The 25,322-nt window shown below is 59.6% G+C and overlaps 9 protein-coding genes across 9 annotated transcripts; 2 read left to right on the forward strand and 7 right to left on the reverse strand.

Moving 5' to 3' along the window:
- The first annotated feature begins 49 nt into the window (after nt 1-49).
- GGTG_06367 (hypothetical protein) lies at nt 50-2,005 on the forward strand. The gene is made up of 2 exons (XM_009224184.1): nt 50-724; nt 805-2,005. Exons 1-2 carry the CDS (start codon nt 490-492, stop codon nt 1,056-1,058), a joined length of 489 nt encoding a protein of 162 aa, XP_009222448.1. The 5' UTR covers nt 50-489; the 3' UTR covers nt 1,059-2,005.
- GGTG_06368 (hypothetical protein) lies at nt 1,996-3,742 on the reverse strand. The gene is made up of 2 exons (XM_009224185.1): nt 3,315-3,742; nt 1,996-3,241 (listed from the first exon to the last, which is right to left on the reverse strand). The coding sequence occupies exons 1-2, from the start codon at nt 3,412-3,414 to the stop codon at nt 2,553-2,555; spliced, it is 789 nt and encodes a 262-aa protein (XP_009222449.1). The 5' UTR covers nt 3,415-3,742; the 3' UTR covers nt 1,996-2,552.
- Nucleotides 3,743-6,320: 2,578 nt separating this feature from the next.
- Nucleotides 6,321-8,824, reverse strand: GGTG_06369 (hypothetical protein). Its single transcript, XM_009224186.1, has 2 exons — nt 7,550-8,824; nt 6,321-7,472 (listed from the first exon to the last, which is right to left on the reverse strand). The coding sequence occupies exon 1, from the start codon at nt 8,752-8,754 to the stop codon at nt 8,182-8,184; it is 573 nt and encodes a 190-aa protein (XP_009222450.1). The 5' UTR covers nt 8,755-8,824; the 3' UTR covers nt 6,321-7,472; nt 7,550-8,181.
- Nucleotides 8,825-11,155: 2,331 nt separating this feature from the next.
- GGTG_06370 (hypothetical protein) lies at nt 11,156-12,743 on the reverse strand (the record flags this gene model as incomplete). Its single annotated transcript, XM_009224187.1, has 4 exons — nt 11,156-11,656; nt 11,748-11,883; nt 11,975-12,364; nt 12,459-12,743. The coding sequence occupies 4 exons, from the start codon at nt 12,741-12,743 to the stop codon at nt 11,214-11,216; spliced, it is 1,254 nt and encodes a 417-aa protein (XP_009222451.1). The 3' UTR covers nt 11,156-11,213.
- An 814-nt stretch (nt 12,744-13,557) lies between these two features.
- Nucleotides 13,558-15,298, reverse strand: GGTG_06371 (hypothetical protein). Its single transcript, XM_009224188.1, has 5 exons — nt 14,814-15,298; nt 14,376-14,717; nt 14,239-14,302; nt 13,996-14,178; nt 13,558-13,921 (listed from the first exon to the last, which is right to left on the reverse strand). The coding sequence occupies exons 1-5, from the start codon at nt 15,153-15,155 to the stop codon at nt 13,632-13,634; spliced, it is 1,221 nt and encodes a 406-aa protein (XP_009222452.1). The 5' UTR covers nt 15,156-15,298; the 3' UTR covers nt 13,558-13,631.
- A 767-nt stretch (nt 15,299-16,065) lies between these two features.
- Nucleotides 16,066-18,215, reverse strand: GGTG_06372 (integral membrane protein; the record flags this gene model as incomplete). The annotated part of the gene is made up of 5 exons (XM_009224189.1): nt 17,712-18,215; nt 17,491-17,595; nt 17,049-17,404; nt 16,723-16,996; nt 16,066-16,581 (listed from the first exon to the last, which is right to left on the reverse strand). The coding sequence occupies exons 1-5, from the start codon at nt 17,853-17,855 to the stop codon at nt 16,066-16,068; spliced, it is 1,395 nt and encodes a 464-aa protein (XP_009222453.1). The 5' UTR covers nt 17,856-18,215.
- A 628-nt stretch (nt 18,216-18,843) lies between these two features.
- Nucleotides 18,844-21,192, reverse strand: GGTG_06373 (peptide transporter PTR2-A). Its single transcript, XM_009224190.1, has 4 exons — nt 20,793-21,192; nt 20,579-20,703; nt 19,756-20,498; nt 18,844-19,697 (listed from the first exon to the last, which is right to left on the reverse strand). The coding sequence occupies exons 1-4, from the start codon at nt 21,076-21,078 to the stop codon at nt 19,016-19,018; spliced, it is 1,836 nt and encodes a 611-aa protein (XP_009222454.1). The 5' UTR covers nt 21,079-21,192; the 3' UTR covers nt 18,844-19,015.
- A 480-nt stretch (nt 21,193-21,672) lies between these two features.
- On the forward strand, nt 21,673-22,128 carry GGTG_06374 (hypothetical protein; the record flags this gene model as incomplete). Its single annotated transcript, XM_009224191.1, has 2 exons — nt 21,673-21,743; nt 22,038-22,128. The coding sequence occupies 2 exons, from the start codon at nt 21,673-21,675 to the stop codon at nt 22,126-22,128; spliced, it is 162 nt and encodes a 53-aa protein (XP_009222455.1).
- Nucleotides 22,129-23,042: 914 nt separating this feature from the next.
- On the reverse strand, nt 23,043-25,308 carry GGTG_06375 (hypothetical protein). The gene is made up of 3 exons (XM_009224192.1): nt 24,556-25,308; nt 23,530-24,456; nt 23,043-23,465 (listed from the first exon to the last, which is right to left on the reverse strand). Exons 1-3 carry the CDS (start codon nt 24,934-24,936, stop codon nt 23,121-23,123), a joined length of 1,653 nt encoding a protein of 550 aa, XP_009222456.1. The 5' UTR covers nt 24,937-25,308; the 3' UTR covers nt 23,043-23,120.
- Nucleotides 25,309-25,322: the final 14 nt, after the last annotated feature.

The raw sequence follows: 25,322 nt of genomic DNA on the forward strand, positions 1-25,322 counted from the left end.
CGTGGGCTGAGCCACCCCAAGCTCAAGCCACAGGCGGAGGGATCATGGCGACATTGGAGGTCCGCGTCCCTGAAAAATGAGCGGGTGGATACGCGAGGCGGATCCCAATTCCGTTTGAATCCCACAGCCAACGCCAGCCAGACCCCTGAATTCCTGACGATGCGACTTTGGCCAAGGTTTTCCACTCGGCTCGTCTGGGGGCGTCCGTGTCTTACCATGCTGGTCTGTGTTACCCCTGGATTCCTATCACAGCCAGAACAGGAGGGAACCCATCTCTGCTGCTCGCCAAAACGAAACACCGTCATGCTTTGTCGATAAAAAGCTCTCCCGGCCGCCCTTTGCTTTTCGAACCGTCCCCCCCTATCGTTCTCCATTACCCAAACCACTTTCGCTTCATACCTCAGTTCAAACTCGCTCGACACTGGTTGTCCTCGGCCTATTCACTCACTTACATGCTTTTTACCTAAAACCCCACACCTCGCCACCACGATGCGCTTCTTCACCACCCTCGTCCTCTCCGCCCTTGTGGCTGTCAGCTCCGCCGCCACCATCGCCGAGCTTGCTGCCCAGGTCCCCAGCTGCGCGATGAAGTGCCTGGTCACGGCTGCCAAGGAGGTCGGCTGCGATGCCGCCGACTACAAGTGCCAGTGCGGCAAGCTCATCGACATGACGAGCAAGGCCACTGGTTGCATCACCTCCGGCTGCACCTTGGACGATGTTGCCAGTACGTCTTGAACCTTCCAAATCTGTTTATAGACCATCCTCTGCCGCCACGCAGCTAACCTTGTACTTGCGCCACTGCAGAGACAACCACTCTCATGCCCCAGATCTGCGGCCTCGTCGCGGGCGAGAAGGGCGGCGACACCTTCAGCTCGATCGTCACCAAGGCCAGCTCCGCCGCCACGGCCGGCCTCGCTGGCGCCACCTCGCTAGCCGGCGCCGCAACCAGGGTCCCCACCACCACCGGTGCCCCCGGTACCACGGGGACTCCCGCCGCCGCTGGCCGCAACCTGGCCGGCGTTGGCTTCGCGGCCGCCGTCGTCGCTCTCGTCCTGTAAAAGGGCCCGAGAGTTTGTGTCTGGGACGATCGCGTAAGGTGATGGGACGTGATAGTTACGTTTAGCAACAGTTGATACCATTTGGCTTCCTGCAACGAAGGGTCCCGTCAGCCCGTGATGAAATGAACCAGTCATCGCTTATTTTTCTCGAGCCATTTGTAATCCAGCGCCCTGAGTTCCAGCCTGATAAGCGGCGTGATTGTCAATTTCAGCCTCGGCCCACCCACGTCACCGGCGCAACGGGAAACTCGGAACTCGAGTGAACCAAGAGGAACCACATTTGCAAGAACAAAAGATAAAATGCACCGAATTCATAAACCTAACAGAGTGCGCAGAGGTGCGAACTCTCTCTCACTCTGGTAAGATTCGACGGCACGGAAGGGCGCGACTGCTTGGAAGCCCTATTGATGTACCGACGATCCGGGTGAGGAACGATGCTCGGAATCCGTTCACCCAGGCTGGCGAAGAACGTAAGATCTGCAGCGGGCGGCCAAACAGTCCCAGAGGCATGAAGTTATATTCTTGGCGACATTGAGAGTCGCGATTTGGACGCGCGCCACTCAAGTTGCCGTTGAAGGCAGATGCGCCAAAAAGGGAATGGGGCGGGTGTAGGCCTGTGGTGTTACTACAATTAACTTGGGTGCGCAAGAAAAAAAAAGGGAGAGAAAGAGAAAAGTTACATATGCACTGTCGACAACCCAGCATCGCAAGCTTTCTCAAATCACATTGATGTTTGGAAGCGAGAGGGATCTGGTGGGAGCTACACAATTAGAACCACTTCGACGAGTGCCCGACGCTCGGCCTGCGCAGCAAGCAGCCAACGATCCTCGGGGGAAGTAACCAGCACCCTCTCCATCACACCTCGCCAAACTCAGCCTCCATCCCTCCGCCTGTATCGGCCCCTGAGGCGGCACCACGGATCAGACGAACCTACTTGGGGGCCCTTGTGCAGGCGACTGACTTGTGGCATGTGGCATCGGCGGCGTGCCTGGTTTCGGCTGAGTCGCCCTCGGTCATGATCCCCGCACATCACGAAAGCTTGACTGTCCCCTTTTTTTTCAAGACGACTCGGCATTCATTTTATTTTGTTCTGCCTAGGTAAAATTGTCCCTGACGTCGTATGCAAAATCGAAACCAGAAACCCCTCCATCTGACCAAAAGAGCCAAAAACCAATCCAAAAATGCGACAAGAGTCCTCATCCCAAATGCCATGGGTGGGTATATCCGCACGTCATATGTAAACAAAACATAAAAGGTGTTAAAAAAAGTGTAAAGAAGAAACCACTGGCTTTGCAGCTTATGTTTAATCCAAAGAAGAAGAGAAGTAGTAGAACAGGGTATGACCACGCATGCATGTATGCGTATTAATAGCCATGAAGCGAGTGACGTCGAAAAGGGGTCAATGAGGCCAAGAAGCCACCGCCCCCATTAGGTGTGTAGGGCCCATCTCTGGTTGTATGTAGCGTTGTCGTAAGCTAATAAGCGCGAGCGCATTTAGCCGTAGAACCAGTAGAAGGCGGTGTATGGCACGCTGCCCTTGGGGACGGCGCCCTCGGTGCTGCACGCCTGGGCGACGCCGCCGGCGGTGATGACGCGGTAGACCTGGCTGTTGGAGCCCAGGGTGCTCTGGCCCTTGCCGTTGTCGTTAAGCAGCAGCCACTTGACGGCGCCGGTGCCCAGGATGCCCTTGTCCGACTCGGCCGGCTGGTTGACCGACTCCTTGAGGCCGACGGAGAAGCGCATGTTGCGGGTCGAGAGGTCAAAGGTGGGCGCGCCGGCGGCGTCGAAATAGTGGTGGCCCAGGAACTTGAGCGGCGGCATCTCCTCGCCGAGCGTGATGTCCGCGGCAGCACGGAAGGGGTTGCCCGCGGCGGCACCGTAGGCCGAAGGGGGCATGCCCTTGTTGGGCGCGTCGGGCGTGCCGGGCTTGGCGGCGGCCGGGTCAACGAGGTTCAGGGGCACGTCCTGGGTCCAGAGGACGGCAGTGGTCAGGCTGTTAAAGCCCTCATTGGACAGGCCGTTGAGTCCCCCCGGGTAGAACGGGGTGACGTCGTAAAGGACAGCAAGAGCACCAGCGGCGGTGGCGGTGGCAACTCCGTTGGCGCAGGTGTAGTTCTGGATGCCGTGGCCGACTGCAATGGCCTTGAGGGTGCCGCTGGGGTTCGGTGCGGGCAGGTCAATGGCTACAAAGGGGAGCTGTTAGTCAATGGCTTCTGATATAGGCCAGGCACTGGGGTTTGTGGGCGCAAGACTTACTGCCAGTGCTGGGGAGAGTGGGCTTGCTGCTGGGGGGAGGACGGCAGGGCGAGGCCGAAACGATGGCCACGAGGGCGGCGAAGAGGGTCCTTGAAAGCATGATGATGGGTATGTGTGAAATGTTGGCTCAAATAGTCGGATCCGTGGGAGTGTCGGTCTGGCGACGCTCGCGATGCAGTATAGATGCAAGATGTGCGAATATAGTGGTTGTAGTTGGCAAGGTGCTCTCGGAGCTTGGATGAAGTGAAGACCCAAGTATGGAAAGGAAATGGATGAAAGGAAATGTCGGGACGAGAAGTCTCTTTAAGGCTCAAGTAGATAGGGATGAGGAGAAGGATGTTGAACGTGCTATCGGTGGAGGGGTGGAAGAGGTTTATATCTTTAGCTCACCACCATCAAGACACGCGAGGATCTGAGCTAGGCCGGGGTGGTGCTTGTGGTGAGCAGGGTAGGAGGCAAGTCCCCGTCTGTGAGCGGCGTGGTGCGCAGCCAGGCCCGCTCAAGGGGGGGTGTCATCCAGAGCTTAGTCTCCACGCTCAGACACCCCTGCGTGACTGAGAGGTTTGTTTGCAGGGGAATCGAAATGTTTACGGGTCTGTTGCAGGGACCGTTGGGGTTGCAAGGGAAGGGGATGCGGTGGAGAACAGAGAACGGAGGGGTGCGGTGTTGACCCAGGTCCAAGGACGGATGCAGCCAGAATAAGGGCCGCCCTTGCCTTGTGTTCGGGAAACGGTGCTTGCGCAGACCCCCTTGCCCGTCTGTAGGATGGATGATGGCTGCAAAGGCAGCCTGCAAAAAGTGGAAAACGGGACGAGGCTCAAAGAACAAGCTTGGGTAGAAACACGGAGAGAATGCTCGGTCACGGCCGAGGGGTGACGCTTGTTTCGAGGGAAAGGAGAGCCGCGATGATGGAGAGGCCCAGTGGGAGCCCAGCATGAGGGCGCAGCCGAGAAATCATCCATCCCCCATTCCCAGGCGCATGCTCACCTCCCCTCGTAACGGCGTATGTGAGAGGCGCCTGTCTCGCCCGCCTCGCTCTCTTTCTTTAGAATCAGACGAGGAGAGAGAGGACAGCAGGATGGTGGAGCGGGAGGGTGGCCGCCAAAGACGGCCGTTGTAATCTGCCATGTGAGCGCCGTGGGCGGGAACTTGCCTGGGCGTGGTCACCCACCTCCACTCGTGCCCCTCGTGGTAGCCATTGACCGAGGACGGGACTCCGGAGAAGCGAGGACAGGGACCCGCCGTCGTGAGGGGGAGACGCAAAGAGACAGAAGAATCACAAGGAGGGCAGAGGCAGAAGGCTGTGTGCGCGCCTGCGAGCGCTGTTAGTGCAGGTCGGTCCTGGCGGCGGCATCTGTCGTAGCAAACACCCACCACGGCCACCCTACCCCCGGACGGCTTGGCTGCAATATGGTCCGGGCTACCCCTAGTGGCAGTCAAGACTTTCTCGTCTAAATTTTGAGCAAGGGTGGTGCTAGAGGGGAATCCTGGGAAGGCCAGGTGCGGTCGGGAGCGGCTGGGGTCCCTGCCTGCCCCTCCCATCCAAGAAAACGGCACAGCAAAATTAGGCGTCCATTGCAGCGACAAGCGAGATCTTGTGGGTCCCGCCGGTGCCAGCCCGACGCTTGTCTGCGGGCGCAAGCGCAAAAACGGAGGGGCATGAATTGAAGCAGCCGCGACGGTCGCAAACAAGAAACCGAGAGCGAGAAAAGAAAAAGAAGGGGAAAAAACGCCGCCAGGACAAGACCGTAGCGTGCTTGGCTGCAGCTCTAGCTTATCGCGGCTACCAGCTTTGTGCGATCCGTATGGGTGGCAGCTGTCTGCCTGGTGCTGCAGTGCATCCTTTCTTTTTGCTAATAGCGAACTTGATTTTTCCATGGCTCCCTTGCCGGCGAAGCGGTCGGCCGCTCGAATATCGGGTCTTTGACGTGTTTACGGGTTTACGGGCCACATTCGGGTTGGTAGGCGCCGCCGCGGGGACAGCGCCGAAAAGGCACCCACAGTGATCCAAATTTATAGCAACGACTGTGGTGACCCACATTCCGCGATCCCCAGCGGTGCCGAACGGCGCACAGCGCTACTCCCCCGCTGGACCGTCACCTTGATTCCCCAGCAGCCCACCTGGGTCCAGCCGGATGAGGGACAGAAAATTCCTGTCTGAAGAGGGGTCAAGTGTGTCCTGTTTGCGCGAGATGACGATGACGGCGGGGTTGACTGCTGATCGAAATGCTGTAAGCCGCACGCTAAGGATTTCTGCGAGGCTGGTGCCAGAAGCGCAGCCCGGGCGTGTGAGCCTTTCGTAAAATTCGGTGCCGTCCAACGGTGTAAATCGTCTACGCGCAAGCGCGACAGCTGCAAGCGGCAAGTGCCCTGCGATGCGGACGCATCTGCTGCGCCCATCCACCAGACCCTGGCTTGGTCTGCTTCTGCTGCGGGCCAAGGAATGCTCCCAAGTCGCCGCCCTCGCAAAAATCTCCCGTCAGATGCAGGCCTGCAGAAACCTCCGCTCAAAGCCGCAGCCGAGCCTCTCCTCTGCTGCTCGCTGACCTCTTTTCCACTTAGAATGGTCCCCGGCTAGCCCTGCCTGCCCGATTCGGCGTAGTCGGCCCCTCCCCACCACGATATTCTGACCAAGGAAGCTGCATGCAGCATGTCCACCATCGACCGACCTTGTTCCACACTAACATGACCGCTGCCAGAGCCCGCGGGATATCTGGTAAGGCGACCGGCCGTTGGTACTTTGCGGGCTCTTCCAGCGGGCAAATTTAGAACGGCCCGGCGGATGGGCCACCCACCTCTGATGGATGGCTGCACCTCTGGGTTGGCCGGGTGCCACACACTCTCCTCGCCATCCCGTCTGACTGCTGAATGGCTAGAGTCGCTGGAACGTCCTTCTCCCGACCACCCTAATTACGACGGCGCCACGGGGAGGAGACATTGGCCAGATTCGCTGTGTTCTTGGATGCCCGATATGGGGTTTGCGCCGCACCGATGGTACCCAGGATCGTAAATATTGGCTGGGTGTAATTGGGAATAGATGCGTATGCTTGATTTCTCCCTGTGACATTGGATTAGGGCGGCTGCGTCTCTCGTCTGCTCGCCTGCTTCCATGCCCGGCACCGTTTCCGTCGGCCTCCGTTTCTCCCACATGCGCCATGCTCGGTCCACGCTCGCAATTAATGGCACAGACCTCATCTGTTTCCTGCCTTGCTCGATTTGTTTGTAGGGGTGTTTTTTTTTTCCTGCAGGGCATTGGCTCCTTAGTGCTGGCCCCTCAGCCTGATTGTTTGTCGGCTCTCGCACGGGCTTCCATTTCTCCCACTGAAAGCGGCAAAAGCGCGACCCCTGAAAATGCAACCCAGGCTCCCTCGAGGTCTGGCTCCCCGCGGAAACCTCGCCGTCGTTGCCTTTCTGCTGTGCCTGGCAGGGCCGTTTCCACGGCGTCGCGTCGGTATGTGGGGACTGATATTCAGGTACGTAAAAGCGACAATAGGCCGCCCATGGCAGGGTGCCGGTCTGCAATCAAAGTGCGACGGTAGCACTTGATCCCCTCTTTTCTGGTTGGTGATGACTGCCGCAGCGATGTCGTTCATGTCGACACATGGGTTGCCACTGTCTCAGGTGAATGTCTCGGATCGCTTCCAGATGGTGCGGGTGGTGGGATGTCTCATGGGCATCGCTTGGGTGCAGAGAAACACTGATGGTTGGCGTGCCATATCGATATGCACCTCCCTCATGGCGACGTAAATCTTGCCCCGTGCCGATCACCAACGTTCGAACAAGGGCTCCGTTCTAGGCGCCTCGAGAACAACGGAGAAGGTAAAACCAAGGAATGCCGACGACTGCCATGCATGGATGATTCGGATGTCGTTAGAGCCGCTGCACGTTGACAGCAACGTTGGCCGTAGTAAAAATAAATATTTACGACCAAGACAATGAGAGTTGAGGCTGTGGCATGCGCCGCTCCGCTTTCCATGCAGCCGGGAAATGCGCGGATCTAGATGGAGTCGATCGAGTCTTGCCCAAAGGGAAGGCGGGGGATCCGTCACATCGACGGCGCAGTCCGGTGCTCACTGCTCACTGGCTCGTCCAAGACCGCTACCGTTGCTGACCAACATCCCCAACCCCGATTCATTTGAATACCCCCAAGATTGGCACCTAAAATAGCCAAAATGCCAGATTTGTGTGAGCGGGAGCCGTTGACAAAGTTGACCAACTTTGGGGGTGGTGCTTACGTGCGCCCATCGCCAGCTCGCATCCTGCCTGTCGTAATCCCCGATCCCAAATTCTGCGCCCTGCTTCTGCTTCTTGTTCCCCTGCCAGTTAATCTAACCAGACTGTTGGGACCTGGGTCCGACGGTCGGTCAGGCATGTGCTGTTGCCCCCCGTCAGTTGAGGCGCAAACAAAGACAAAGTTCACATCAGAGGGAAATTAGAGGGCGTCGCGGCGGTGTCAGTGCGGAGGATCGGATATGGAGCCCTCGTAGGCCAGAGACCCGCTTGCTGCCGACTCGCTGTTGGTTTTCCCCCTCGTCTCGTATTTATGAACAATGCCAGGTTGACAGCAAGCAGCCAGCCCGGTCAGAAGATCCGGCTCCATGGGCCGGTTTCAAGGGTAACCGGGAAAATTCAATCGAGCTTTATCACGACCACGGAGGCTTCTTGGCTCTGCCGACGACACGAGATGTCAGCCTCCTGCTGATGTTTCGTGCGCGACCAACAGCTCCCATTCTGTCGGGAAACTAGGCGTCATTCTGCAAAGTGCAAGTTCAAAGCTGCTGCTGTGGCTGGGCCTTTCCCCCTCGTTCTCCACAGAATGTTTCGTTTCGATCGGCGGTCCGTGTCGTGACTGTTTCATCTTCGCAGGCTACAATATTCCACCCCATTTTTTCTCCTTCTGCCCCTTCACCCCCGCGTGCGCGCTGATCCTGATGATCGCCAAAGTCCCTTCAAACAAGTTTGCTCTGGGCGACACATTCCAAGGTAGGAGGGGTTCCCCCAATGCCGCAGGGCTGTCGCGGCGCTGGGCGCAGGGGGGAGGGGATTGACGCAATACGAATGTTTCGGCACTCAACTCCGCCCGCGCCGAGTTGATGAGAGAGAGAGGAGCCGGACGGACTCGGTCGTCCATCTTGGCCGGCCTCGGGCCATCATCAGGACCCGACGAGAGCGGGCGCGCAGGGGGCGAACACCACAGCCTTGCGGCAGAGCCGGATTCCTGCCCGTCTCGCTCATGACTGGGGACCGAATTAAAGGAGTTAAGCTTTGCCGCAGAGCTCGAGCAAAACTCGGCAATGGATTTAAGCCCAGCGAATTCTGAGATTGACTTTCGCCTGTGGGCTGCTTTTCTCCGAGTCGATTCAGCCGCCTCGTCGCCTTCTCCGACGGCAGCATAAAAAGTTATGCTGAACAGCCCCAGCCAGCGTTTTTTCTCCTCCATTCTTGCGGGGCCGTTCAATGCTTGGCGTCTCCGGGAAGGTCCGAGCTCGTTCTCCCCACGTGAGCCACTGGCAAGGGGGGCCCTCGGCCCAATCGCGTGTGAGCCCCTCTTGTGGGGACCCGGCGCTTAACAGCGTGACCGCACTGGCCGAAGGGTGGGAGGTGCAAGCTTGTTGCAACGTAACCGCGTCCACGTCTTTTCGAGCTCTGTTTCTTCCCTGCTGTCCGACGGCCGCTTGTCTTGGGACCAGGATTTTTGGTCGAGCTTCGCTACACGGCATCGCGCTAGTGAAGGAAGCAAAGTCGCCGTGCTACCACACCTGCATTGACCTGCATTTGGTCTTGCGCCGGAGCTGGCTGCCCGGTCACTCCATTTTTTTTTCTTCTTGACTGAGGGCTGCGGGCATGCAGTCGAATGGTCAGAAAACCAAGACCCTCAGATGCAAGGTGTTGGCGGGAATGTCACGCTGGAATCCTCCCTGGGCCATGGCGGTCAATATATTGACTGCACATGCCCGCAGCAGACGCCTCAAGCGAGCGCTACATCGCGCTTATTCTGCGTCTCTAGCGCGGCAGGCCCCCTCTCTAGCGCGGCAAGTCGCGGCCTTGTCGGCTGCCTTGGCGGAAGATCGCCGGCATCTGGACTCCCGTCTTCTAGAGCTCTCGCTCCCCGATTCGACCGGCCGTCGGTGCATGGAAGCAGGGCATGACCCCGCTCGCAGGTGGCCGCCTTCATGCGGCCGTCCAGACTATTGCTTCTTGGAAGCAAGGCCTGTTGTGCCTTGACTCTCTCCGCCTTGCGATTCATTTGCCTTCACTCCCTCCTTGGTCGCCTTCCTGGATGTTATTGACTGGGCACAAGGCGGTCAGGCGGGCTTGGGTCTTGGATAACTCGCAGAGCCTGGGCCCCGTCGCCGCCCGCGGCCGATGGATGCACCCATCTTGTTCAGCCACGACACATGATACATCTGACCAGTGGGTGAGGGGCGTTGGTCGCCGTCTGGAGTTCTACCAGCCGGAGTGGCTGCGGGCTCATCTTCCACCGGGCTTATAGCCCGGATCTTACGGTTGTTGGCGGCTGCTTTCATAGTCTCAGCCTGACAAATGGTCTACTGTGGCCCACGGGCTCTTGCTGCTTGTCGCCAACACATGCGCAGTGCAACCTGTCTGGGAAGCCTCATACACGGCCGCATCTCCACCTTTGCGGCCCTGGCTTCGCCACGTCACTTGAGTGTCTGCCAGTCCCAGTCTGCAGGGTTCGCTTGCTGTTGGCATGAGGATTTAGCCATATTGAGGCAGGTGTGTTGATGTCCAAAAATCCTTTTCCCAAATCGACCAGCGAGGCCAGGCGTACGGGACAACGGAGAAAACGGTCTGCCGCGAGAAGGCGCGCGGATATCGACACGCCTGGTCCCCTCGTCCGCCAGCGCGACACACCCTCTTGCTGTCAAATATAAGCTGCATAGACGCCATGCACGTTGGCGTCCACAGGGCGCACGTCTTTGGGCCGATAGGGCTCTCTTTGCTGCACTTTTGGCAGGATCGCGAAGCAGCACGACGTTGGCGCACTCTGGGATGCATCTTGTGTGTCAGGCGACCTGCGCACAGCAGGACGCGTGGACTGGTCATCCCTAACCGCTGCGATCTGGGCTCTTGGGTTGCTGTGAAGGGAGTTGGGGCGCAGCAGGATGACCCCATCGGTACGTGAGATACGGTACATGATGGCGGTGAAGGGAGTACTGACGGTGCAGTTTCTATGGCAGCTTCCGTTTCTTTCGTGATGGAGCCTTGGCGGCAGTGCACCCGATCTTGTCCTCTCGTCTCACTAATAATGCAAAGTAGAAGAGGGAGCGAATACCAACTAGAGTTGAGGATGCTTGCTTTCTCGATGCCCGTGTCGGCTGCTGGATCCTCCATGGCATAATTGGCTAGGAAGTTCACCGTCTGTGTGTCCTTGGATAATGACGAGGCTTGAGCCGCTGGTTCTAGGGGCTTATTTGCTACGATCCTTGGCCTGCCAGACAATTTCACCGCATTTCTGGGTAGACTCCGATCTACCATTTCACTGGAAGGACTTACAAACAGCGGATAGCTTACGAGCCGGGACACAATAAAAAGACGGTCTTTCTAAGGTTATCCAGATCGTGTTGCTTTTTGTTAGGTATGATATAAAGTGTAGCGAAGCCGGACTCAGCAACATTTACATAATAGCTAGCATCCGTGACGACAGACTCCGGCCATTCTGACCAAGCAGCAGCTTTTACCAGACCAGCCTGCAGCATGTCCTTCAACCTCCTCAGTGATAGCAGGCATGGTCGAGTGGTACGAGCTCAGCTCCCGCTTGTAAGCTCCACAATTGGCCGGACTTGAGTTTGAGTAGAAAATACATTCATTGTATGGATGCTGCCTGAGAGCAAAAGTAACCCCCGCAAGCAATTTCCCCCAACCAACCACCATCGCCTACGCATTGTAGATGACATAGATCTCGCCCGACGAGTCGCTCGAGACAAACAGCCGCCCCTTCTTGTCAAAGTCCAGCCCGACGGGGCGGAAGCACGCGCCGGGGCAGGCGCCGACGTTGGTGTTCTCCATGACGGGGATGGAGGCCGTGGTGCTCTGCGGGCTCTCGACGGGCTGCCCGTCCTTGAAGTCGAAGCGCATCACGCGGTAGCCGTCGGCGGGCTGGCGGTTCCAGCTGCCGTGGAAGGCGACGTAGGCGCGGGTGCCGTTCGCGTTGAACTTGACGTCGAGCGGAGCCGTGTGCGCGGGGAAGTGCAGGCGGCCCGTGGCGCGCGTGGCGCAGTCGGTGGCGCGCGGCACCGCGTCCGGGTTGAAGAGGTCGCCGACCTTGATGCCCGAGATGGCGAGGAGCTGCGTGTTCCAGGCGGGGAAGCAGGATGGGTCTTTTGTGTGTTTGGAGGTTAGCTTTCTCTGGTGGTTTTTTTTCTTCTTCTTTTCGGTAAAAAGGTTCTCGGGATGGTGGATGAGGCTTACATCCAAAGTTCAGCCCCTTGCGCGGGTTATTGGTGCTGTTGAGCATGCCGTGGTAGTTGAGCTTCTCGGCCGGGTTCTCGTTGTGCACGTCGCGGCCGTTAAGGCGGGTGTCGTCCAGCGAGTTTTCGACGGACCACTGGGACGAGTTGCGTTTTGACTGGTCAGCACATCTACCACAAGTCCGTTCCCCCAGAGCGTTCAAAGAGATATCAGAGTCGCCTTCATACCGCGCCGCCGTCCCCGGGATGCTCCCCCATGCCGACAATGTTGCGCAACCCCCACGCGAGCACCTGCCCCCCGGACGCGTACTGGGCGGCGGTGCCCGACGTGGCCGAGATGCTGAAGCTCTTGATGATGCCGCGGCCCGTCGACTGCTGGGCCGTCGTGGTGTCGATGTTGTTGTTGGCCCCGCGCGCCACCAGGATGGTGTCCGGGCTGGCCTTTGACGCGAAGATGGCGCGCGTCGGGTGGGTGCCGCCGTTGTTCATGCCCGTGATTATGGTCTTGGCCGTGCCAACCGCGCCCGTGTCCGGGTTGTAGGGGAAGGCGTAGACGTTGTTGTTGTTGGAGGTGAAGAGCGTCTTGCCGTCGGCGCTGAGGGCGATGCCGTGGTTGGTCTGCCGTCGGGTCAACAACATTTTTTTTTTTTTAGCCATTTGACGCCCGCCCCCAAATCTCTACCTCGTCTCACAGCCACAGAAGAAAACTCACGGTCTGGGCCGAAGTGATGGCGCTGCTGGACTGCACGCAGACGTTGCCGTTGTTCTCGGTGAGAACCAGTCGCCTCACGGACCCGGACCCGCCCTCGGCCACCAGCAGGTTGCCGGCCGTGTCGACGACGATGTGGCGCGGCGACCGCAGCCCCGTCGCGATGGCGTTGACCCTGTAGCCCTGCCCGACCTTTGGCTGGAACCGGCCCGTCACGGCCTGGCAGTTCTGCGCCGCCGCGCCCTGCGCCAGCAGCCAGACGAGTGCGGCCGAGGACAGGAGATGCATGGCCGCGGCTTCTCGTGTGTTGTCAGGGCCGAGAGAGGTAACGCGTCGTGTGGATATCGTTTATCCAGCTGTGTGAGTATATGAACTGTATCTTGCTAGTCGATGGCTTGGGTTGAAGAAGCAACAAAACAGAACAGCAGAAGCATCTCCCCAAGCACCAGACCCGGAATGCCACGCAATATCAATGGCGGAAGGGGTGATTTATCCACACTTTCCTCGGGCACTGCTAGCGAAACGGCCTTCCTTCCCCTCCCGGTGTCTTCCATACTGGCGCCGCTGGCGTAATTTGGACGCATTACCAGACATCAATCTGGGGCATGGCAAGGAAAGTGCCAGTGAGCGGACCAACGCAGGCTGCATTGCCGAACCGTTCGTAAAGTGCCGGAGTCCTCCATCCGGCCCAATCTGGACGGCTCCGGCCCCGTAGAGGGTTTGCTGGATTTTGGGGCAATGGGTCCCGGTCGTTTGATGGCAGGTAAGTGAGGTGACGCTGTCGTGCTGCAACTTGGGCTTTGATCGAGGGGTGGTTTCTGATTGGCAAAAGGCAGGCATGCCGCGAGGGGCAGGCCGCCAAGGCGTCAAATAACCGATTAGCCACCGAATAAAGGGTGACATGGGCGCCGGCCGAATATGGGGGCAATATCCCGGACTGATAAGACCAGCGGCGATCGTTCGGCACTGCGCTAGCGGTACAAGACGGGGCTTAACTGTGGTTGAAGTAGCTCTTGACGGGCAGCATGACGTTGCTTATTTGGCTTGGACATGTTTTGGGTGGGCGAGATGATTGTTAGCGACAGGATGTGCACTTCCTTCTGGTTAAGCAAATAATTAGGTATACGATAAAGGACTATTATAGGTAGCTGTGTAAGTGTACATGCCCTTGATGGGTCACATGGATCTAGCAAAGAGCTCTTTTGCTCCGCCTTGTGGCAACAAAGAAACCAGGGAGCATGCGCCGGCGCGGATATCGACGCGCTGAACATCTTGGCCCAACATGTTGCAACCCGTCTTGGGGTGCTGCAGCGCGTGCTTGAGATGCGCTTGAAACTCGGTGGTGTTTACCGAGTGGACAAATTTGACCCGCTTCAGTCTTTGTGACTTTCCAACCATGGACGGCTGCTTCGGGATAATGTTGCCGTAAAAAGGGCTTGACCAGGCTGTGTCGACGTCAACGTAGACTAGAGGTAATAGAGTTTGGTGTCAGATCTGCATGCCCATCTCCTTGAGGGGACAGGAGGGCGCTTGGACTTACACGAGGTCGAATTGAGAACATGGCTAGGGAACAGACCCGCAAACAGCGCAATCTCGTCCCAGAGGGGAAGGGTTATGTCGATCCGGTCGTGGAAAAGCTGGGTAAAGGGATTCTGGACCTGGAAAACCTCGTCCTTGAACTCCTGCGAGGGGATAAACTGGTTTGCGCCGTTGCCAATGAGGGCTGATCTTGATGTTAGTTGGAGTATAAACCTTTAGGGCGCTGAGATGTGGGAGTTCGTACTTATGCTGGGAAAGTCGGCAGTGAGTGCAATCTTGGCCGCTTCGGGATCAATCTTTAGGTTGAGCTGTCGACAAAGTCAGATCCGACCACCCCCTAGCTCAAAACACGCCTCGGCAGCATCGGCAACAGAAACCTACATCAGAGTTGATATCGGCCTGCAGCGAGTCGCCGCTCGTCTGCAGCAGAAACACGTCGACGTAGCCGCCCATGACGACCAGCCCCTTGGCCAGCGACGCGAACTCGGGGTCCATGCGCACGGCCAGGGCGATGTTGGTCAGGGCGCCGCCGCTGTAGATGAGCACCTCGCCCGGGTGCCGGCGCACCTGCTCCACCATCCAGGCGGCCGCCCGCGCGCCCGCCAGCGTGCCGTTGGGGTAGCCCTCGGCGAAGGCCTCGGGCACCACGCGTCCCGGGTCGCCCGACGTCGGGTCCCAGCCCGCGGCCTCGGCCGTTGCATTTTCTGGCTTGAAGACGCCTTGCTTTTTTGGTGCGTTCACAAGGGGATCTTGTTAGTCGACAGGGAAAGATGACTAGGTCGGAGAGGAGGAGGAGGGGGAGGAGGAGGGAAGAAATACCCATGGGAGTGCCCCGTGCCGCGCCTGCCACAGCTGGTGCAGCTCGGGGGTGTTGAGCAGCGGGTAGTCGGCGCCCTTGTGGACGGGCACGCACGACGACAGGCCCGCGCGCTCGAGCAGCGCCAGGGCGTGCAGGCTCGACTGCAGCGCCCACGTGTTGGCCGTGTCGCCCACGAGGCCGAGCACGTCCCAGCCGGCATCGAACGCCTGCAGGAACGTCGTGAAGGCTGTTGAGCCAAAGTCGTTCTCGATTATGATCTTGGGCCGGGCCGCCACCGCCGCCGCGGCGCCGCCCGCGAGGCAGAGGACGAGGGGCTTGAGGATTTTGCAGGTCGCCTTCATGGTGGGCGAGGAAAAAAAGGGGAAAAAGAATGGGAAGGGCGCGGACTGTGTGGCCGCTAGGTGGGAGGTTTTTGGTGAGAGGAGGGAGGGTCGCAGACCAGATGTTGGGGACGAGCACAAGAGAACGTGGAAGCACCCTCTCGAGACCTCTGAGAGAAGGAGACAAATGTCATATCGGATTCCGCAACGCGCGCCAAGGTTCTACACGCAGTCTAGACCGCAACACGAATCTGTTCGGTGTGGGTAAGGTAGGCAGGTTAGGTGCATACCCTAGCGAGGTGGACTCTGCCCACCGCCCTGACGCCATCCCGCTACTGTGTGGGTTCTAGTTCTCCTTACATGCACAGATTTTCGCCACCAAGGGCACCGCTGAGGGTCCGGAAGGCGTGTGTGTGCGTGTTTGACGGGAGACAGTCAGACAGTCAGACAGCAAGACGGTCAGTGGCGCCAGCTGTTCTAACCCTGCATAATAGGCGTGTAGGCGTGCGTCGGAGCTCCGCTGCCGTGCATGCTTTATCGGCAACCCGCCCGGCAGGCGGCATGGGAGCAGCTCCGGGCAGCCAGTCAGAGCGCTGCCGGGGGGCCCAGGCCGGAAGCAGGCAAGTGGGGAATGGGCGCCGGGCTTGCGGTGTGACGAGCGACGGGATGTTGTTATCTTCGCTTGACTGCCGGACGATGCAATCCACCACGGGCTTGGCTGCTCGAGGCGAGACTAAGGAGGAGGGGGAAGAGTTGTGCAAAATCGAGGAATAGGCAGATATGGGGTGGATTGCAATTCATAGGCCTCAGTATGACGGCTCACATTTCTAGATATATCAAGCGTTTACAGATGTTTAGGGGAATCCTATTATCATTACGTCGTTACGTATCCTCCGTCTGTCTCACCCGGCCCATTCCTCCCCCCTCCTCATTAGATGTAGTTATGCCCCATCCCCACCGCCCTCTTCTTCCTGGCCGGGGTCCTGGTAGCCATGCTGCTCCCCGAGGCGTCGCTGCCCCCCGCGCCGCTGGTCATGCGATCCCGCCCCAGCGCCGCGCCACCCACGGCGGCCAACGGCGGCGGCGGCGGCGGCATCGGCATCGCCTGGCCCAAACCATCTGCCGCCGGATACCCAGCCACCTGTTGGTACCCGCCGTCCCCCGCCCCGCCCCCCTGCTCCGTGGCGGCCGCGCTCCGCTCGCGCCTGGTCTGGCGCAGGTAGCGCAGCGGCAGGTTCGGCACGGGCGCCGTGTAGTCGGCCATGGGGCGGGAGCGGAAGCTGCCCAGGCTGGCGCTGCGGCCGCTCCGCTGGCTGGCGCTACTCTTGGACCGCATCGCCGCCGCGGCGGCCACGCTGCTCCGGCTGGCCGCGCCCTCGCTGCGCGGCGCCGTCCCGCCGGCGCCGCCCCAGCCGCCAAAGGAGATGGCCGAGATGCGCGGCGTGCCCTAGTTGAGGCGAGGCGCCTCGGAGCACTCGGATGGGGCGTAGCCGTCGCCGTCGTCGTCCAGCCAGAACCTGGATTTACCGCCGCCCCCTGGGCGCCAGCCACCACCGTGGGTGCCCATGGTCGACCGCTCGCCGCCAACACTGCCACCGCCGTTGGCGATGCGGTTGGCGAGCGGCGAGAACAGCCAGCTCAGCGTCAGCGTGGGCACGCGGGGCCGCGAGTGGCGGCCGCCCCAGAGCCCGGCGTTGGCGCCGCGCTCCTCGGGCGACGAGGGCGACGAGAAGTGGGAGCGCGGCACGTCGAGGCTCTGGCTGGGCCGGGACTGGAACCGGCTGTGGTAGTGGTGCTGCTGCTGGTGCCGGCCGCCCTGCTGGTAATAGGGCGGGTACACGTCGTCGTAGTCGTCGGCGGCGCTGGGTGGCGATGGAGGCGGCGATGATGCCGACGCCCGGCTCGACGGTCGACCAGAGAGCCACGTCGGCCGTCGACCACAGGAAGTCGTCGGCCGCCACCAGGCGCGGGATATAGACGGCGCGCACGATGGTGGCGGCCGATCCGACGGCGGCGAGCGACAGGATGCCCACGGCTAGCGTGCGCGTGCGCAGCGGCAGCGACAGAGACCAGACAATGAAGAAGGGCAGCACGCCAAAGGCCCAGTCGGCCGCCGCGTTGACGGCCGAGGCCGCGTACGTCAGCGCCAGCAGCAGGCCCTGATCCAGGCACCGGCCCGGCGCGCGCGGGCTCTCGTTCCAGAAAGTTGATACCGGCGCGCACTGGAAGGCTAGGAGGAAGTGGTAGGCCGTGGCGATGACGTGCAGCGTCTTGACCCAGATGCGCAGCAGGAAGATGGACGCGGGGTGGGAAAGGGGGACTCCTCTCTGGACCCTGTCTCGGACCGCTGACTGACCTTGAGCGCTGTCGTGTAGTTTCCTGGGTCGATATCCTCGTGGTGCTTCCCTGCGCCGAACTTGAGCGCCAGCAATATGCATATCAAGTATCCTGTGAAAACAGCCTGGAGGTTCGGATGGGGGTTCGTGTTAGCGGGAAGGGGCTTACTTGGCGCTTCCCGCACCACCACATATACTCTTTTGTCCCTTCGCTGCCTCCATCTCGTCCCGGCGTACTCACCCAGCTCACGGCCATCAGGGAGTCGTCGGCACCGAGCGAGCGCAGCACCAAGGCCCTGCAGTACACGCGCAGAAGCACAGCAGCCCAGCAGAGGACGAAAAAGGCGATGGCGACGGCCAGGACCTCGACGCTTCGGTCCTCCATTCTGCGGCGCCGCGGCTGCACGTGTCCCGTGTGGCCTCTGGCCGTGTCTTCTCTCGTAGTATATATCGAGTCGGTCCCTCGCTTGTTGTTCTCAGGCCTTTCACGGCGGCGTTGTCCAAGTCCAAGTCGTCCGGTGCTCTTGAGCCAAAGTCGTCCACACTCTTTTCCCCCCAAAGTATCCTTTCCAGAAGGCTTCCGGCAAACCGCACGCGTAGTCGTAGTAAACGAGTGTGTGTGAGCGTGTGAGAAAGGAAAATCCACTCGCCTGAGAGGGAGATCACCATCCTCTATCCAAATCCCAGGCAACCTGGCCGCGGGCGCACCTGGCAATATTATGGAAAGCCACCGCACCGACTACACAGATCCTCTAGGCACGACAGCACCATCGCTAGGTGCCCCTCTCTCGACAGCGCCGCTCCGGCTCCTTCCGTTCGAGTTGGTCCCCGCATCGTCAGTGCAAGCGGGCCCAGGCCTCCATCTATGGGCTCTCTCGTAGGTTTTAGTCCTCTTCCCCAGTGCAGTCTGAACGCTCTCCATCATCAGAGTGTGCAATGAGTGAGGGGGGACGGTTGGGCTGCGGCCGGCGTTTGTGCGCGCTACGTCGCCGCCCGGAGAGGAGACCTCGAGCGCTGAAACGGGGCTAGCTGGCCGCGGTGTCTTGGGCCCGGCCTTCGTTATCCTGGGAGCAAATTAAAGAGAAGGCAAGGCGAACGCGACGCGACCTCGGCGCGAACGGCACAAAGTTTCCAGAAGGTCTTCCGCAAGACCCGCTGTGGCCTCAAGGACAAGCGCTTTACCAGCCTGTGCGCTTGTCCTTCCAGCTCGGGCCGCTAATGTTGTCTGTCCTTTGAAATCATCCGTATGTAGGCGGGATTTCCGCCAGACGTGTCCCGGATTCTCTGCCGAAGCTGACGCCGGGCCAACACCAATGACATTTCTACCGATCTGGGCAGTCGATTTGGTCAGGAGATAAATCAGGCCACAGGAGCTCAGGGAATTCACGCGGTAAAATAGTAAATAAGTTGGTATCAAGACTGGTATCTGCAAGCATTCAGTCCAGCCTGGTGCTACTCACCAAACCGCCAACCAATGTCAGCATGCTCCCCATTCACCATGCCAGAGAACGCCTCGGTTCCTAGCCAGTCCTCGCCCCCAGCGACTTAGGTATTAGCAGTCTTCTCCTCGTCCACAGAAGACTCTCCGCGGCCCTTGTAGTGAGACTCGGGCAAGGCGTTGAGCTGCTCCTCTTCGCCATCGAGTTTACGGAAGTTGAGCCAGAACCCAATGCCGCCAGCAGCGCTGATGCAAGCAATTGTCGTGTACAGCCAGATGAGGAGCGGATCCTTGGCTAGGAGGACAAATGCTTGGGCGATGGCAGAGCTGAAGGCGTGCACGAACCAGAAAACACCCGTGACGAGACCACGCATGTTCTTGGGTGCCTTGGTGAAGGCGTACTCGAGTCCCGTGATGGACGCAAACACTTCGGATAGCGCAATGAGGACGTACGCCGGCGTCTGGATCCACACCGTCAGGTCCGGGGGTGTCTTCCGGCAATTGCGGCTCGACGCACTGGTGCCGCAAATGCTTTGCTTGTAGATCTCACTCTGGATGACGGCCGCAACCACCATGGACAGAGCTGCGAACAGAAATCCGCATGAGATCTTCCTGATGGGAGTAAATCGAATGCCGAGCTTGGCCAGCCCCGGGTAAAGGAACTTGTCGCAAATCGGGATCAGGATCAGCAGCGAGAAGGGGTTCAGATTCGTAACGACATCGTTAGGGATGCCGTCAAGCCTCATGCTGGCGGCCTGGTTGATCATGTTGCTGCTCATCTGGTTGTATCTGTTGACATTTGATGGTTAATATCGCAGCCTGACTGGCATGGAAAGACACAACTTACGCAAGCCAGAAGATGGGGAACCAGAGGAACACCGCGCATGCCTTGAGGCCACGGCGGACCTCGTCGACCCAGGCGTCGTCGATCTTGCTCATCCACGCAGGCCGCTCCGAGGCGGGCAGGCGGCTGGGCTGGATGCGCTGCCAGAAGGAGTCGTGCTTGATCTCACCAAAGGAGCCCTTCTTGATGCCTAGCCTGACGAGCTTGATGGCATTGCCGAGAACGGACCCAGTGGGCGGCCGCTTGGCATACTGCTTGCGCGACGCAATCATGATGATGGGGCAGAGGAAGAAGAGAATGGTGGGCAGGAGGTACGAAAGCCAGAAGCCGACGTATTTCTCGGCGTAAACCATGCTGATCTGGCCAACAAGGGCTCCCACGTTGATGAGGAAATAGTATCGCATGTAGATACGCGAGATGGTCATGACGGGATCGATGATGACTTTTTCCCCGGTGGAGAGCGTCTCAACCGTCTGCCGTGGCTGCGCCAACTCGTACTGCTCTGCGATCAGGGGTGAGATGTTGGCCTTGAACCAGCCCACACCGGTACCGAAGAAGACCAGGCCGATGAGGAACACGGCGAGCGCACCACTGGTGTTGGTAATAACGGAAGGGATGGCGGCCACGATGATGAGAATATGACCAAAGGTGGCGATGACGATGGCGTACTGGATCGTCAAAAACCTGCCCCAGTACGTATCGGCCACGTAGCCACCAACCATGGGCATGACATATGACCAGAAAGACTTTTTTTGCAAGCGTCAGCTTTCCAACAGGGCATGCTTTCGTCTGGATAAAACAGCCTTGGTAGGAAGCTTTGGCTTACACTGAACAGCGTGATGCTGGTGGATACCTGCTGGCCGAGTCCCAGTGCTCCGGCCTGGTCATCCTGGGGAGTCACCGCTCCCGTCGTCGAGCCAGCGGGCATCGGCATCGAGATAAAGTTGACGACTTTAAGACGCGCCGCGTCAGCAATCTGGGTTGGCCTTGCGAACCAAGAGACGAGTGAAGGATGAATAGGACCAGTGCGTGATACTCACAAACAGCCGTGGTTCCATAGTACGCGAAGCGCTCAACCATCTCGACAATGCCAATGCTGTAGATGAGCCAGTTGACTTTGCCGTGGGTGTGGCGGAGTGTCAAAATCTCCTCTTCGGTAGGGTAGATCTCGCCATTCGGGCCCCGAAAGGACTCGACCGGCTCGACCTTGTCCGACAGGTCGCCGGTGTAGGCAGCCGGCTTCTTAGCGTCGGGCATGCCCTTTTCGATCCGGGGCATGTCGCCCCTGGCCGCCTCGACCAGGTCAACGTCCGCGGCGGCAGACATTTTGTGTAGTAGTAAGCGAGAGCAGACGCTTTCTCTTCAGCGCAGCGGGCCAACAAAGGGGCTCCAATTGCTGTACGAAAGGGGTAGCAGGTCACGCGGTAGAAGAGAGAAGAAGAGAGCGGTCCAAGGGGAAAGGTAGGCCGGGTACTTCCAGCCTTTTGTAGCATGCGGGTACAGACGTCCCAGACATGCGGTGCGAGGCGAGCGCGCCCCTCCAAAAAGGGCTTGCCTGCTTCCACCGGAAGGGAGGCTCGATAGGGACCATCATGTGGGGTGGAGGACGTTACATCTCCTTCTCTTGGCGTCGGCCGATGCAAAGCGTTTCGGGGTAGCCAACGGGCTCAGGAGGGGCATGCCCAGAGATAACTCATGTCAAGTGGGAGGTATCTTTTTCTTGGGAGGCGGCGAGCCAAGACATGAATTGCCAAGGACGATCGCGAGTGTGTGCATCGGATTGCGTACCCAAGGAAGCTGAAAGATAGGACACGGCCGACGTTGCGCCGGGAGCCAGGGCAGGTGCAGCTGGGCTGTCGGTTGGCTGCGGCCCATGAGGGGCCTTCCCGTGGTCATGGCGACAAAGAGCAAAGGCTCAAGATGGTATCAGCAAGTCCTCGCCGAGTGCTGTCTGGAGCCTACTCGTGTCCAGAGCGTTTGAGTGCTGGGTGGTAGGTTCATGGACCTCATCCCAGCATCGCATATGAATATCACAGCTGGGATCCTTTAGAAGAGCCTGAGGTACCAGCGGATGCTATCTGGCCCCGCCCTCTCGGGCTCGTCCAACGATATGTTTCCGCTAGCAATGTGCAACACCCACCATCTCGAAGTCTTGGCCTCTTGGTCTTTCAAAACCGGAAGGCGACAAGAGATGTCGAGTGCTGGGGTGGTCATGGGCGGCCGGGGTGGCCAGCCAATGGCGAAGTGCTAGGGGTGGCTTCGGCGTAGTTAACCGGCAGTCCTAGCGCCAGCCATCACCCGCCCATCCCGCGAGAACTACTGTGCCGCTCTCAGGACAGGGAGGTCGAGTGGCCGAGTCGTGGAGTGCGGGGTTGATGCTCCTCGTGCAGTGCTTGGCGACTGCATGGAGGCCATCTCGTCTGTTTGTGTCTAGGTTGGCAATAGGTTTACTTGTTGGACCTGAGCACAGTGTTTTCCCTGGGCTTAAGTGCTCGGTCGAGGAAAAGAAGCTGGAAGGGATATTGATACCTATTTTCGACGGTTGAGAAGGGAGGCGATGAATTGGATGGGCGATTGCGATTTCCAAGTTGAGGTCAAATTTGATCGCTGAAATATGTCCTGGTTAAGTTCTAATTACACCACTTCCCCACCCCTGCGCGGCACTTGGCAGGAGCCTCCCTCGTGAGAGCAGGAAGCAACGATCCTCCCGACAAAGATTATCCTACAGTCTCTGCGCGCGCTTCCTCCCCAGCCACGTACCCTGCGAGTCCATGTGACGCCCGGTCCTTGCTCAATGGCGATCGGTTCATTCCTTCCCGGAGCCTTCCTATTCGGGGAAGGTGGCACCGGCCAAAGATGCAGCATCTTGGCTGGCTGGCTGGCTGGCTGGCTGGCTGGCGATATTGCCAAGGGACCAACACATGTGACACCCCTTGGCCCAGCCCAGGCCAAGTCCTGGCGACATCTCTAGGCCCTCGGAGCTTATTCTGGCTGACTGCAGCAGCCGAGGAGCGCCGCTGCCGTCTGGGCGTCTTGACGGCCGTTGCTTCGTGTTGCTTCTTCCGACATCGAAGCTGCAGCGCCTCTGATTGTGTATTGACGCCCAAAAACGACCTGTCGGTGAAGCAATATTACAGCACGACAATGAGCCGCTCTAGGACCAAGAGAGATGGCCTGAATCCTAGGCTTGCTAACCAAGTTGTTGCCAACAAATGGGAACGCGCCCCATCCACACTGAAAGAAGCCGGAATAACACAGTATCCAATCGCTCAATGTTTTGCTTAATTTCTTGGAATTCCTCACGTATGCATCATCATTATCATTAAATCCCCGTCTAGCCATCTATCTAGGTAGGTAACCTAGGCATCTCACCCCCGCCCGCACACCTTCTTGTGCGCCAGCTCCAGCACCAGGTTGGGGACACCGGTGAAGCCCTGGGGCATGGTGTATGTGAAGTTCCAGAACTCAAAGTCGCGCACGGGCTTGTACTGGCCGCCGTACTGGCCGGCGAAGCCGAGGCTGTAGGTCATGTTGGCGTTGCCGCCGACCTTGACGTTGAGGCCCTGCACGTCCTCCCAGCCGCCGACCACGGGCTTGCCCTTGAAGGCGCCGACGAGCAGGCTGAACTGCGAGCCGGCACCGCCGCGCGGGTACGACAGGCTCAGCCGGCCGGGCGCCACCTCGGCCTCGAGCGCCATTTCGGTGGGGTAGAGCTGCGAGGGGGGACGTTAGTAACAGCAGCAAACTGGCGGGACACAAAGAAAGAAGAGGGCTCACCGAAATGAAGGAAATCTCCCTGCCCGTATCCCACTGCACGACGGCCGGGTTGAACGACTCCTGGCTGCGCGAGGGCCCGCCGACGACGATCTCGTCAAACGACTCGGCGCCGATGGTCAGGTCCTCGGACATCCACGTCGTGATGTTGCGCGGCACCAGGTCAAAGGGCGGCGTGTAAGTGGACGCCTTGAAGGTGTGTTCGCCCTCAAAGGTCTCCAGCCGCTTACGCGACGGCTCCGGCAGCAGCTCGTCGTTCTTGGCCGCGAGCGCCGCGAACACGGGCGCCCAGGCGTAGTCGGCCATGTGCGACATGACCTGCGGCTTCTCGATCATGGACGAGTTCTCCTTGCCCAGGATGGCCCAGAACCACAGCCCCATCAGGGACAGGTACCTGTTCATGTCGTAGCCGTACGCCCGGTCCCAAGGCCCCGCCATATTCTTCATCTTGGGGTTCCAGAGCTGCGCGACCGCCTCCCACGTGTGGCGGACCATCCGCGGGCCCTGGGAGCTCATGAGCGAGTCCGCGGCGAGGTACTTTGACCAGAGCAGGAGGCCGAAGAGCGAGACGCCCGTGTAGGTGCCACTGTTGAACTCGGACAGGGTGTCGGCGCGGTCGAAGAGGTCGACGATCTCGCGCGCGTACAGCTCGCCCGACCGCGTCATGTTCTCCTCGCCCAGCCGCCGGCCCGTCCAGCCCGACATGAAGGCGCGCATGATGGCCGGGTTGCTGTAGGACGGGTACAGGTTGTCCTGCTTGGGGTCCAGGTGGCCGAATCGGTACTCGTCGCCCTTGGTGGCGTTGCGGAGCGACGCGAGCACGAGCTGCTGCGTCGCGTCGCTGAGCAGGTGCGGGAACTCCTCGAGGCACATGATGAGCGTCGTGCCCACGAAGCCGCGCCAGTTGGGGTCCCAGGTCCCGTAGATGGCCTAGGGGGAGAGAGGTGTTAGTCGAGTGCCCTTGGGGAGTCATGGGCGGAGGAGGGATAAAAAAAGAAAAGAAAAAGAAAAAAAAGGGAGCAAAAATACCGGCTGGTAGTTCTTGGTCCCCACCCGCGGCTCAAATGGGTGCTGCGTGTAGTCGCCGTACCACAGGTCCTTGGGGTCCGTGTACTGGTCGTGGACGAGGTTGGTGAGGATCTTGTCGGCCTCGGCCGCGTCGCCGCCGCGGTTGCGGGCCAGGAGCCCAAAGGCGTACCAGACCGAGCTCCTGGTCTCGTACCGGAGGGCCGAGGCGGCGCCGAAGTCGTACAGCCACCCGGCCTTGGCGTCGTAGAAGCCGTCCATCCAGTCCATGCCCTCGGTGAAGAGCGAGCGCGCGTTGGGGGACAGGCCCTCGACGTAGCTGGCGCCGGCCACGACGTGCGCAAGCCCGGCCGCCGCTGCGGCCACGATGAAGCTAGGGCGCATTTTGTTTTCTTGTCTGGGAGGAAAAAAGGGAGGCGAAGAAAACGACGGCTCGGTCTGGCTGGCTGGCTCGAAACTGAACTAGACCAGGAGTGCGTCGTCCATCCGTCGCCGCGACCGCGTCCGACCAGGCGGACCGACTCGGCCTTAAATGCTTTCCAGTCAGTCCCCAACCCCTCTCTCGCTGTCCCCATCCATCCGGGTCTCCATATCAACATGAGCTATCGCGGCGCTCCCCAGTTTTCGCGGTCGACGTAGGCCAAAAACGGGCATCGTCTCCGCTGCCAATCTGTCGTCGTTCCATTGCCTCGTCGGTGTACCTGGGGAAATTCAGATGTAAACATCCCCAGAGGGCGGGGATATGGGGAGTTTGCACGGTCCCCCCGTCT

Source organism: Gaeumannomyces tritici (assembly GCF_000145635.1).
Source record: "Gaeumannomyces tritici R3-111a-1 unplaced genomic scaffold supercont2.3, whole genome shotgun sequence".
Taxonomy (NCBI): Eukaryota; Fungi; Ascomycota; class Sordariomycetes; order Magnaporthales; family Magnaporthaceae; genus Gaeumannomyces; species Gaeumannomyces tritici.